The sequence below is a fragment of the Tenebrio molitor genome, chromosome 6, assembly GCF_963966145.1.
Source record: "Tenebrio molitor chromosome 6, icTenMoli1.1, whole genome shotgun sequence".
Classification (NCBI taxonomy): Eukaryota; Metazoa; Arthropoda; class Insecta; order Coleoptera; family Tenebrionidae; genus Tenebrio; species Tenebrio molitor.
This window is the reverse complement of record NC_091051.1, coordinates 13,405,893-13,419,546: the sequence shown is the minus strand read 5'-3', so window position 1 is coordinate 13,419,546 and position 13,654 is coordinate 13,405,893. Positions and strand designations below refer to the sequence as shown.

At 35.6% G+C, this 13,654-nt stretch overlaps 1 protein-coding gene across 6 annotated transcripts in view; it reads left to right on the top strand.

Moving 5' to 3' along the window:
- The window catches only part of dac (dachshund), a 191,647-nt gene that overhangs the window by 88,062 nt on the left and 89,931 nt on the right, over positions 1–13,654 (top strand). For all 6 annotated transcript variants that reach the window (XM_069050712.1, XM_069050710.1, XM_069050708.1 and 3 more), the window contains 2 exons: positions 2,936–3,139; positions 4,503–4,727. In XM_069050712.1, the coding sequence (XP_068906813.1) occupies positions 2,936–3,139; positions 4,503–4,727 (429 nt within the window). The remainder of the gene's footprint in view (positions 1–2,935; positions 3,140–4,502; positions 4,728–13,654) is intronic.

The window sequence follows — 13,654 nt, the reverse complement described above, 5'->3', positions numbered from 1 at the left end:
TAGATTCCCCCACTCGCTGCTTTTACTCGATGAAACAAAAAAAAAATCCTTTAAAAACGGGTTTCCCCCACTTGCTTATTGGTGAGACAAAAAACATTTTCATGCAAAGACTGATTCCCCCACCCGCTAATATATCTCGAAAGCACAAAAAAAGCTTGTCGCATGTCGTACCATTTCCCCCCCACTCGCTAATAATTCTTGATTGCACAAAAAAAAACCTTAGATTCCCCCACCCGCTGCTTTTACTCGATGAGACAAAAAAAAATCCCTTTAAAACCGGGTTTCCCCCACTTGCTTATATTTCTCGGTGAGACAAAAAACATTTTCATTTAACATCTCTAATATTTCGCGAAAGCAAAAAAAAGTTTTTTTTTATGACGTACAGTTGCGGCCGTTGAAAACACTTTGACAACGCCAAACTTTTAGCTTTGTAAATGGTATTGAAAGTGACGTTTCTCAAAATGTCACTCAAACATTATCCACATTAATTTCTCTCGCAATGGCTCTTATACTCACATCGTCCCTCAGTCAAACACATTTTTGCAAATCAGATAATTGCGGCATTTCAAAAGTTACGCGCGATTCTGACCTAATATGTCAAATACTGACACTGACTTTATAAGACTTGGTGAAAATCCTGTTTACTCTAATCAAATTTCGGAATTTATACAGAGTGTTTAAATCTTTGCTGTCTGAGATTTCAACGGCCGCAACTGTACTATTTCGGACACGGAATCTTGGCCACGACTGACATTTAACTGACAAATATGTGTGAACTGGCCTTTATTGAATATAACTCAACTTTTGATTCGATAATACCATTTCCCTGCTTTTTTGATGTCACAAGAAAAACTTCAAAGTGATTTTTAACAATTGTCATATATTAATGACACTAATGACTGGTTTACATATTTTTTTTTAGAAATATCTAAAAAATGTTGGCCTAGATTCCGTATCAGGAATAGTACCTACTACGTATTTCCCCCACTTGCTAATTTGACTTGATGGGACAGAAATGTTTTTCCACTCTCTAATATTTCTCGAAAGCACGAAACTTGATGACACAAAAAAAATCCCTAAAAGATCAGTTTCCTCTCAACTGCTTACATTTCTGGGTGGCATAAAAAAGTTTTCATTCATTTTATTCCCCACCAGCTAATATTTCTTGCTAGTACAAAAAACATTTTTTTCTCCAAGACTGATTTTCCCACCCTCTAATATTTCTCGAAAGGACAAAAAAAAACATTTTCGCTTGACGTACCATTTCGCAAATTTTTCTTGAATGCACAGCAACGTTTTCGCCTAAAGTACCATTCTCCCCATTCGCTAATATTTCTCGGTGGCTCACCAAGCCAATAATTTTCAATTTTCGTGGGTTTATCATTGACAATTAATTTAAAATAAATAATAAGTAATTACAGATATGGACTGCCACGTAGATTCCCGACCCAACTCACCAGATTCCAACTAGCTACATAAAAAACTCAAAACATTCCTCCATACTCGCTAATAAAGAAACTGAAAATAAATTCTTCCACCACCAACTCACTAGTTGTTGTCTGGCTGCGCATAAAAATGACAAGCACAAAGCCATCACTATTCACAACATTTCCCAACTCACTAGATTTCAACTAGCTACATAATAAATTAAAAAAGCTTTCCATACTTGCTAAAAATAACAAAATAAACATCAATTCTTCCCTCCACCAACTCACTAGTTGACACCTAGCTACACATTTAAAAATGACATCACTTCCCTCCTTATCCACCCTTGAAAAAACAGGCACTTACCTTTCGTCATGGAGAAGTGATGATTGAATTAAAATACGCCCCCCTACTTTTCCCTCTGTATTTTTATCATTAATAAATAATCAATTTAATTATTTTAAGTTAAATTGATTATTCATTAATTTTACAACACAACACTGTTCGGATTTACAATATAAAGTACAATAAAATACAGTAATCCAAATAATTTTACAATAAATTTTGTTTCTTCTCCCTCGATTATGTTCTTTATTCGTCTTGGGTTCTTCTTCAATCTTCCAGCTGCATTTTACTCTGCCGTTGTCCCCCTTTAGTTTCGCTTTCTGCCTTTCTTCCTGAATCAGCTTCGTTTCATCTGCGTAAAATAAATATGTTACTAAAATTTGACGTTGATTCTAAAAGTGAAAAACTAAACAGAAACATGATTTATGTTGCAATAATGAAATTAGATCGACAAAAAAAATCTCAACAGATCACTTATTATTTCTCAGTCGAACTTTATAAGTTTGTGCACAGTTAGATACAACGCCTTGATTAATTTAATTTCATTCTAATTGTACAGGAAATTTATAATTAAAAGTTAGTTTTGAATTAAATAAACAAATTTTCATAAAATTCTAATTAAACTTTTCCTCGATCCAAATTTTTTCCAAGAAAACAAGAGTAAACTTAAGACATTAAAGTGAAATCATTTTCGAAGAGAGTTAATAAAATAAAAGCGTTCAAAGGTCAAGAGTGAACTCAATTTTGACAAAAGTAAAGATGTGGTCACAAATATGTAATTTCATTTTTTTCAAGTCTGATACAAGAACCGATGCAAACGGTTTGAAAAGAAAAATATTGTTAACTATTTCGTCGGGGGCGTGCGAGATTTCGTCTGGTGGCCTAGTTGGCGGCGATAAATCCCGTAAGCCCCCGTAGATTGATGCGTTCATCTAAAAGACCGAACAGTCCGATTTATTTCGAGACTTAACCGGGGTATTCGTTTCAATTTCTGCATATGCGTATTTAATTGTGACCCTCGCGTAATTTATTACGGGGCGAGATTGGTTCGTGTAACGTCCAGGCACCAAATCCCCGTTTTACAACCATTAATTAAATCCTGGAGTGATAGTTAACTTTTTATTTCCTCGACGGGACCGGATTAATACGTGTACGTTGTTTTCAGGCTCACCCACCGATCACAGTCCCGTGTTGAATCTGTCGAAGAGCGGCGGCGGCAGCGCCGGCTCCTTGGGCGATGCCGACCACTCCGGGAGCGAAGCCGACGGACCCGACGTGCCTCCTTCACCCAGGTCGCCGAGATCGGCGGCCGAAGACGAGGACGACGACAACATCTCCGACCCCGAGGACGAAGACGACAAGGATCAAGGTAAACATCCGATCGATCGCTCGCCCTTTGACCTGGACCCTCCAAACCTGACGGCTTTGACTGCCCAAATCGGGATTCCTGTTACAGATGGAGAGCGGATCCGGTGACGCGCTCCGGTCGGATTTAAAAGGCCGGCAGACGATGAAAGTGATTTGGGCCTTTCCATTTCCATTCTCATCTGAAAATAAAAACTATCAGCAAAATGTTTCACAAATTCAACACACGATTTAAAAAAATTATTATTTTTGCGCTTGTACCACTTGCTCGGAGGAAAATATGAAAATATGTTTGGTGTGGCTGACAATTTCGAGTAAGAAAAAAAATTTAACAGTTGTCGGACCGAGCTGATTTGAACTGATGCCTTCTAAGGTCAAATGTGACGCAGGAATCATTAATTAATTTAATATTCTGACATAACGAGAATGAGAATTTTCTAATTTATCGCCTGTGAAATTAATGTATTCCCGAATAATATGTAAAAGAAAAGAGCGGATTTATTAGTCTGTGCCAAGTCTATTCTTGGCTTTCATGCTGCTCCCACTGTAGCGAATTCATTATCCGAAATTAATTTTCTATCTTTTGCTAATTACAAACTCGACTGTGTCGTGTATATCAACATGGCTGGGCGAATGAAGAGCACCAAGTGGAAGTTTGTTCAAATGTTAGCCAAACAGTTAATTGCTTTACGACCGGACCTCCTTCGGTCCCATCGAATGATACTAGTTTGGGATATCGACAAATAAATCATTTTTGATTGCACATGCGTGCACGAGTTACCGTGTTCTCGCCGAACAAGAAATATGTCTGGCTAATTTGTTTGTTTAAGACATGGGAAAAATGAGATGGGGAATGTTAATGTGGCCAAGAGGTTGTGGTCAAGATGGATGACCAACTGACATGCTCGATTTGATGGCTCACTTTGAGGATTGCCGGTTTGACGAGTTCAACTCTCGAAACTGGAGGTTCACCATTAGCATAGCATCTTCGACGACAAAGGATCACCGAGATCCAGTTCTTCAAAATCGGGAACCAAACGTCTTCCACAAACGCGTCAGTTTCAAATCGATTCTTAAATGAAGTCGTCGAGATGTTGAAAGATCATGAACCATAAAATCCTGCGGTTTGGTGATGAAATATATTTCTTGAAGGATGGCACGCATAACCGCAACATTTGAATTGGCAGTAGCGTAGCTAACATAATTAATTTGCGTTCTCTTCCAACAATAGCTCTCTGATGGTTGATTTATACGACAATAAAACAAGAGAGAAGAAAAAATTATCGAACGAATTTCGAAAGTAGACTTTGTTCTTGACATGGTTCTTCGAGTGTTAAATTTTGAAGTTGGTTTTCCGTTGTTTGCAGACATGGACGAGGGCGACCTGCCCCTGCCTGCCGCCCCCGGCAGCGACTCCCAGCAGGCGGCGTTGAACTACTCGACCCTGGCGAGCGCGGTGGCTTCGGCCAACGGTCCTAGTCAAGATCCCAGCATCTCCTCGACGGAGACGCTCCTCCGCAACATCCAGGGTTTGCTGAAGGTGGCGGCGGACAACGCGCGCCAGCAGGAGCGGCAGATCAACTACGAGAAAGGTACAAATAGCAACATGGTCTATCTGCTGTCGCTGGCGCAGTACTACATGTACCTGGCCGCCACGCAGAAATGCTAAATGTCTGATTAGATGAAAGACGAAAAGAAAACAAAAATCGAGCGAGCCGTGCGCGAGCGATTTGGTGTATAAATATTTTGTAAATATGCAAAGAACTGCTGCCGCTGGAAAATCGAAATTTTAAATTTTGGGCCAGTTTTGCGTGATTTATTCTTTTTGGATTGTTGTAGCGTAGCTTTGCGGAGTTGTATCCAATTTGAAAATTTAAGTTTCGCATTTTCCAGAATTCGTACGACTGTTGCATTAGCAAGTTAGTATTGAATTTGTATAAAGTTTCAGTATGTGAAATGACGGCACTCGTGTGCACATATCGACTTGTACTCTAAAAATAAGTAGCTTTACTAGATGTAAATACTTAAGTATAATCTGTGGATAGAAGCAGATATTTTATAGCGAAGGTAATGTTAGTGACGACTGCAAAGAGTACTAAAGGACGCCTCAGATAAGAGTCTGTGTGTGTTGAACCTGATCCGGTGTTTCAGTGATGGAATTTGGTAATTCTGTCGGCTGGTTGTTAGTATATTATTAGTAATGTGCCATTACTTCCAGTGTTGTTAGAGTAGATGTTTATTTAAAAATTAGTTAATTTAACTTAAATATTTATATATTTAAAATAACCTGAAAATTTTGATATATTCTCCAAGACCTGTATATTTATCCACTGACCGAATATAACAAAATTTTCTCAGCACCAAAAAAATTCAGTGACGGTTCCCCCTCAGGAGGAACTAGAGATCTGACATTTAGAATTAGGTTTATGTGTGATGTACATGTTAACAATTCAAAATTGAAAATAAACGAAATTACTATATACACTCATCGCATTTTTTTTCTACAACTACCTCCTTTCAGTTTAGCTTAAATTGGCATACCATTACTTATCACAAGACCAAGATCTAAATAGGTAGGTGGCACTTTTATTATTTTTATTGTGGATGTTACCAACTAACAGATACTAAATTCCAGCATTGATATACCGAGGCTATTTCGGGAGCAATCATCAGAACATTTATTATTAACTTAACGCTCTGTTCAAACTTTCATCTTCACAGTAAATTTTGAACCGAACACATTTCATAATAATTATATCGTAAATTGTTTGAATTCTTATTTCGCATAAACACACGGTATTATTTAAACATGATTTAATTGGGAGTAGGGTTTGGTCGCTTCTTCGTTACGAGGATGGAAATTTTTTCAGGTCAGTTTCTAAATTTACTTCAGTTACGACCTGCAAAATATTATTTTTCATTCAATTAAACGCGTTATTAAGGAACTTTTTTCTCGACGGACAAACTTTTTTTCAAATTTGACATACATATTTCGTATTAGCTTAATTGCATCAAGTTCCACCGACAACACTAATTAAATCGATGTATCAACGCATAGAAAAATACATTGTGACGTAAATTTAAAAAAATGGCTCCCGTCGAAACCACACATTTTTATAACGTTCAAAAAATGTCAGCGTTAAATGTGGATTTCTAATTGAAATAATGATTTCGATTGTTTATACACATTTATGTAATCGTTATAGCTAAAAAACTGTGAAGAGATAACAATTGTTACAAAAAGTTTTATCGCCACGTGAAAACTTGAAATGCCATGAGTTGCCGTCCCAACGTTTTTTCTCGTTCTCTTCATGAGATTGGTAATTCAATGATATTTGTCTGAGTTCTCTGTGAATACGGTAAGGAGTAAATATTCAAAAAAAAGTATTCATTTGTATCGTTTGTGAAGCTTTTACGTAAAATTATTGCATCAGCATGAAAAATGAGACAATTGTGCTAATATGTCAAAATAATTGTTAATTTAATAAATACCTGAGCAATGAACGTTGATTTTGTCGTTGATTAGTCTCGATTACTCCACTAAATCGATTTTTTTTTTCTTTCAATCAGCAACAATAACGGCAGCTTTTCTTTGAACTCTCTAACTTCGGTGTTGCGGCCAACGCTTGAAAATATACCGAATGTGTGAAAACTTAAAATTCACTTCATTACCGATTTATAAACACAAATAGAAACAACATGACCTCGTGCATTCGTAGTCGTAAAAGCACTGGCTTTGGGATTGAGTTTTTTGTTTAATGCTTTTTGTACACATTAACGCTTTTTGCGCTTCTCGTAAGTAAGAACCTTTTGTGACGTAAAATATGTGCCGCGTTCGCAAAATGTTGGCAAATGTTTTTATTTCCACACCTCGTTTTACTGCAAATTAAGTACCTACCTAACTTGCCAGAAAAATTATAGACGAATTAACATTTTGCAATATAGATAGGTACATATATGAAATTTTTGCTACAATGTTGTAAGAATAATTAAGTTAAACATTCACAAACAACAAAATAAATTTCGTTATTTTTATTTCACAGGGGAAAATAAGGCATTTATTAAATGTTCGAGCGATTTGAAAAAAGAGTGTACCTAAGGGTAGCTCAACAACGCCAAACTTTATAAAAAAAGAGAAGTTTGGGAGTGGATTTGTTTTATTAAAGAAAGAAAAAATTATCTACATTAACATAACCTTAGGTATATACATATAACTAATAAATAATGTCTCCCCTTATTATGTCCAGAATTTGTTTTATTTTAAAATTAAAGCATATTCGAAGTTAATTAACGTTCCGGTATCACACAATAAAAATTACAGGCACACTTTTAATATATTTCTAAATAGTTTTTGTAAATATCAACAAAAAAATTTCAGCCGACGCTGTCGATAGTGCAGTAAATATGATCATTCCTAATGCGTTCGATATTTTTGTATATCTTTTGCAAAAGGAAACTAATTCTAGTTTGACATTGCCTGCATTAGGTAAGGTCAGGTCAAGGTAACGAGGAATTGTTAAAAGTAAAAAAAATTCTTCGGCAATTTATTTCAGTGAAACCGTCAAAGATCCTGAAATTAAATAAACGAATTAAATTAAATAATCCAATTTTTAAAACACTAGTAGAAATTTCAAATCGATTTCTTCAGTGTTATTTGCAAGGTATCAATAATTTTAATAATAATAAAGTTACCGCTTCAAGCGGTAGCAATTTGAAATTTCACTGTGAGAAGATGTTTTTGTAAGTGAAACTTACATGAAAAAATTGCCTACTAGTGAAGGAACATATATTTTTCTACCTATTTACTGAATTCATTTATACTGGCGAAATTGAAACAATATTACTTCATTGCGTAATCACTTAAAATACTAGTGCTGAAATGATCTAATGCCCTTAAAAAAATTCGTTTGTTTGTATCTCAAACCACCCGTTTATCGCCATCATCATTTTTTTAATTTTGGAGATGAAAACGAAAGTAGCAACAAAAATGCAGTTTTTGGGAGCCGAGCATTTTCCTGCTGGAAAGTCACCCACTTTACCCCACTTTTCCATTTGTTTTTGCATTGTTTTGGAATCCTAAAAAACTGTTGCCATATGGTGAATGTGGTCACACGAAATTTCCTAAGAGATCTTTTTTCTCCACTTAATACTTGGACGTTTTAGCTCAAGATCAAGTAATGAACTCAAAATTCATCCATCAGAACAAATATTTTAATAAAAAATCTATCAGGGTGGTTGCTAATTATGTTTCAGGAATATTAAATATTTTATCTACATCTGTGTTATAAGAGCGTTACTATAGCGCTCATTTGAGTTGAATAATGAACCCTATTACACCACTAGTGGTGTAATGAAAAATCACCAATCTTTAATTAATCATATTTTATTAAAATGAAAAATGCGCAATAATAGGCCTACTTAATTTAACTAAGTAACTATTATTTCTGATAAATATTAAACACACATTTTTTACAATTAGTAAAATTAATGGCAGATGAAGTCACCTGATCTGAATTCTTGCTCCTGACATTTAAATTTTGTGCCTGCTTTAGCTTGAGCAATAACAAGTTCTCTTCCAAGAAGGCTGAAATCTTGGTAGGAAATGTTGGAAGCACTTGTAGCTTCATTGTCAGTCATCTCTCCTCCAAGAATTTTTGAGGCTATTTTTTTCTTGTTTTCAACTGAAGTATCAATGTAACCCTCACATACAGCATTTGATCGCCAACCACCATGACGCTTTATTGTTAATAGATCTGCTCCGGTATTTGCTAATAGTGAAGTGGACGATCTTCGAAAACAATGCCCTGTGTATTCTTGAGCTTGTGGTAAATTAAGAAAGTTGGCAATCTTCTTCGGCATTGCACTAAATGTGTTTATCCCAACGGGAAGCTTTATGCAATTACCACCTCTGTAACCGACGAAAAACCTTCCATGAACAGCATGATTAGGACGCAGCGCAAGGTATTTTTGTATTACTTCAACCATGTTCACTCCTTCGATGCCTCCGACAGTAACAAAGAATTCTCGGGATACTTTGGTCTTTGTATTTGGTATGAAGATATGAAAAAGCTGTCCCTCTTTTTTCACATTTTCTAATTGCAGGTTAGTTAGTTCATCTACTCTGCAAGCACCTCCTAGTCCAATTATCAAGGCAACCTTAAATATGAAGTTATTGGTTTCATTATATCAAAGATTCAAAACGTTTTTACCTTTATTAACAGAAATTCTTTATCTCCAGCTTCTTTTAAAAATTTTGAAACTTCCTCTTTTGTTAATACTCTGGATTTCTTTGGCCTGTGTCCCACTGATTGCTTTTTCAAAAAAGCAATTAAATGATTAAATTTACTAATATCAACATTTTGCTTCATTGAGATTGTAGCTCGCAGCATTGAATAGAAAGCCCAAAGACTGGAGCACTTATACTTCTTCGATAATTCTTCAAAAAATGCCAGTACTACTTTTTCTTTTGCTTCATTCTTAATTTTCTTGGACGTACACCAATCAGTGAGCCGTTTATAAAAATGTTCATACTTCGCTTGTGACTTATCTGGTAAAAGTGAAGAGACAACATTTGCAGCAGCTTCTTCAATTTCCAAGGGCAGATTTTCCGTTTCTGAATCATTCATTATTATGGGATTACAATATTGATGCACAATGTGTACTAAAAACATTTGACATTTAAAAAATTGTTTGTAACAAATTTGAGCGGTTGCCATAATAACACTCCGAAAGTTTCCTTGATTTTTATTTTGAATGAAAATTATAGATTTAGATTTTTTTAGAGTTTCTTGGATTAGGCAGATGTAGATAAAGTTTTGTACATCACACGTGGGCTAGAGCATATTACAGTAACTCGTATGATTACAAATGAAGCTCGGGCTAACGCCCTCGTCATTTGCAATCATTCACACTCGTAGAGTAATAATGCTTCTATCCCACTAATAAAGTAAATAACTATTACCGAAGTGGTTAACATTTTCATTAACAAATCACAATAAAAAGGCACAATATCAGTACACAATATTCAAGTTTTGCGTGGCTAAATTCTTAAGCTTTTAATAGTATAATAATAGTAATAGTAATAGCATAAGACATGCTTCAGAAATTTTGTTATTAATGTGATCTATTAAGGAAAGTTGCATCAAACACCACACCCAAATTAGTAACTTTATCACAATGTTTTAAACATTCCTTATCAACAAAATGATCCAACTGCTTAATATGTTCCTTCCTACCATTTAACACAACATGTGTGCAGATGTTCAGATACAGACGATTCTTGCAACACCATGCATGATGCACTTTAACTAAATTACGTTGCATGAACAAGCGGTCGTCAGAGTTATTAATCCTAGTGAACAATTTTAAGTCATCAGCATAAAACAATTTGTTACAATCGATTGCACTGCTTAAATTACTTATAAAGAGCGAAAACAACAAGGGACCTAAATTGGACCTTTGTGGCATTCCGGATGTGACACTGTACGGTACTGATTTACTTTGACAATAAATAACTACTTGTTCACGCTCACGTAAGTACGAAACCAACAAATTACAGTTGAAAATCCAAACAAACTGAACATACAGCTAAGTTAGTTTCTTTTGATCGTTTTTTCAAGAAACGTGTCGATGTGGAGAGATAACATGATTAACTATGGCTCACTTCCATACAGTAGAAAATGTTGCCTTTTTAAAAATTAAATAAATTGAAACTATGTAATAATGGTTCAGCGAAAACATGACAACAGTTTAAAAATGTAATTATACAGGGTGTATCTGAAATACGTGTGTTAGTTTTAACCAGTGGAAGAACTCTCCAATTTATGAAACTTATCTCTATAACATTTTGCAAAATTCGCAAAAGTTTTCCAAGATTTTTTACCCCCAATTTTTACCAAATGAGTCGTTTTGTGTGGTTAACTAGTCTCTATTTTTTTTGTAACCATGAGAATTTTAATTTTCATCTATTTTTTTTTCTATAACAAAAGAAAAGATTCCGTTTCTATCACCACAGAAAATTTTCGCCCTTATCACAGGCGGGTATACATTTTATGGCTAAAGTATTCCAAATTTTAACTCAATTTGTAACGTTTTTTCGTAAAAAATTCAAATAGAAAAAACGTTACATTTAACAAGCTCTGCTACGTGTTAAAATTAACACACGCAATTTAAATACACCCTGTATATAAATTTCATTCATTGACATTCGATTCAGATAGACTTCTTAATTTTTATTTAAATATAAAAAAGAGAAAGGCACAACTATCAAAAAAGTGCTCCACAAGGAGACCTCTTTCAATACTCCCTGTACTAACAAAAATGTTAATTTTGAAAGCAAAATTACATAACTTCTGCTCCACCATTCTCTATGTCACCATTTATGGCAAGCAAAGTAGTCAATTCAATCTCTTATCCATCACTATAAGCCAGAATAATAAAGACATTCTGCATCGGCGTCAAGATCATGGAGTTGTAACAGAAACAAGTGGAACGTCCTCCAGGGGAATTCGATGACAATGATTATGTATTCTATATTCGGAACGACGTCACTCTCAAAAATAAATTACATATTCTAAATAGATTAAGACCTTTTGCCAGGGGGTTAATAACCTATTGAAACCCATTATAACCATAACATATTGTTTTGAAGAAAATATATAAGTGTAAAATAGAGTAGGTAACTCTCGTAAATATTACGCATCCAAAATACAAAAAATTGTTCTCTTTATGGGTCGTTCTTGGAGTTCGTCCTAAGTATTGAAGGAAATTGCCTATTCTCTTCTATATGCTGTCACTTCGTAATCGGGTCATTTCCTCTACTCTTTTCATTTACACATAAATAAAATTGGAGTTTGTTTGTCATTTCGATATTTAATCAAATTTTCGAACTTCTTGGGTTACTCACGTGATGCAGAAGATATTTTAAGTTTTTAGAAATGTTGTCTGTTTAATTCTCTGTTTGAATCCACTTAACTCAAAAACTAATGGATCCATTTTCTTGAAATCAAGAACGAGAAAAGTCCTGATTGTGTTCTTTATTATTACCGTATAGAAAGCTGCGCAGTAACGATAAATTTGGATCGAGTATATCGGGCTGTAGTGAGCTCGCCTCGCTTATTTCCGTTTCTTCAATTTAAATTTAAGCGTTAGGTTTCATAAGTTGATTTTTTTAGATCGGACATAAAATGTAGAATGTTTATTTTATCAAAAGATTGCAGTAACCTTTTACATGGAGTGCACGTTCTCATTTTTGGTCTCATACATGGTGTATAAGTTACGAGTTGAACGTTTCTCGGGACCGAGTGATATTTAATAATATAGCATCTGCAATCGACGAATCTATTAATAAATCATGTACCTGAAGTTCGGAACGTTAAGTTAACGTTTCTCACGTACCGTTTCTAATTTAGTTTAAGTTTGACGAAATGGCAAAGTGAAAATAAATCTCTCATAATGGGTCGATCGACGACGATCGGCGGACGTTGAAGTCTAATATCAGTAATCTGGGCATCTGGGCTGCGATTCTGGCACGATCACGCGAAATTTCATAATTCATCCTGATCGTTAAAAATCGTCGTCGATTTCTGAAAAAACCAACGGACAGAATGTGCGCGATGCGGTCGTGTTCACGTACGTTCGCTAAACGAGAAGATCGTGTGTGGTGGTCGCAATGCACGTCTTCTTATAACTATCCGTGTTCTGATATCGGCGATATTATCTCGTTTTATCGAACCCATCTCGGATCTGCGGCCGTGTTAACGCAAATTATTGGTACTTGGAGCGACCACTTTAGCTGATTAAAATTGCATTTTGAATGGAATCGTTAGGGCGAAACGTCTTCATTTACATTCGGAATTATTTACGGTCGAATTTCTCGATTCCAATTATCCGTAAAGGTGAGTGCGCGAGATGTTTACGCTCCGGATTTTTGCGTCTGGCCGCTCTCGGATAACGACCGGCCGAACAGAAATTATTGTTAAAATTCGTCTCGGACGGGAGATAATGCGTTCAAACGGACAAAATGAGATTGTATCGGTGATACGAGCCTCGAGGGACAATTATGACTATTTTGATATGGTAGACCATCGAGTGAGGACGATCGAACACGTTTTACAGGATTCGCGCCGATTTTTCTCGTGCTCTTCTTCTGGACGGCTGTGTTGATCGCTTATGCATGCAACAATCAGAACGGAGACCAAATTATAAGGCTTTCATGTCTGGAAGTCAGGTGGTATACCAGCAACTTTTGCATATTTCGACCAGAAGGAGTTGCGCCGGATTAAAAAAGCGCTTTGTTTTATAGGCGTTCGCTTCATTCCGACATGTTTAAAAACGTATTAAGCGAAACGTATATTAAACGGAATTTTAAAACTCGCAATAAATTACGGTTTTATTATTAATATCGTAAATTTATGAATGCGCCAATAATACAGGGGACTGTCATCGTATTTTTAAATGCAGCGGGGCATTAAATGAGCAATGTTAATGCCGAATGCACGGACGGATACCGGCATAAAGA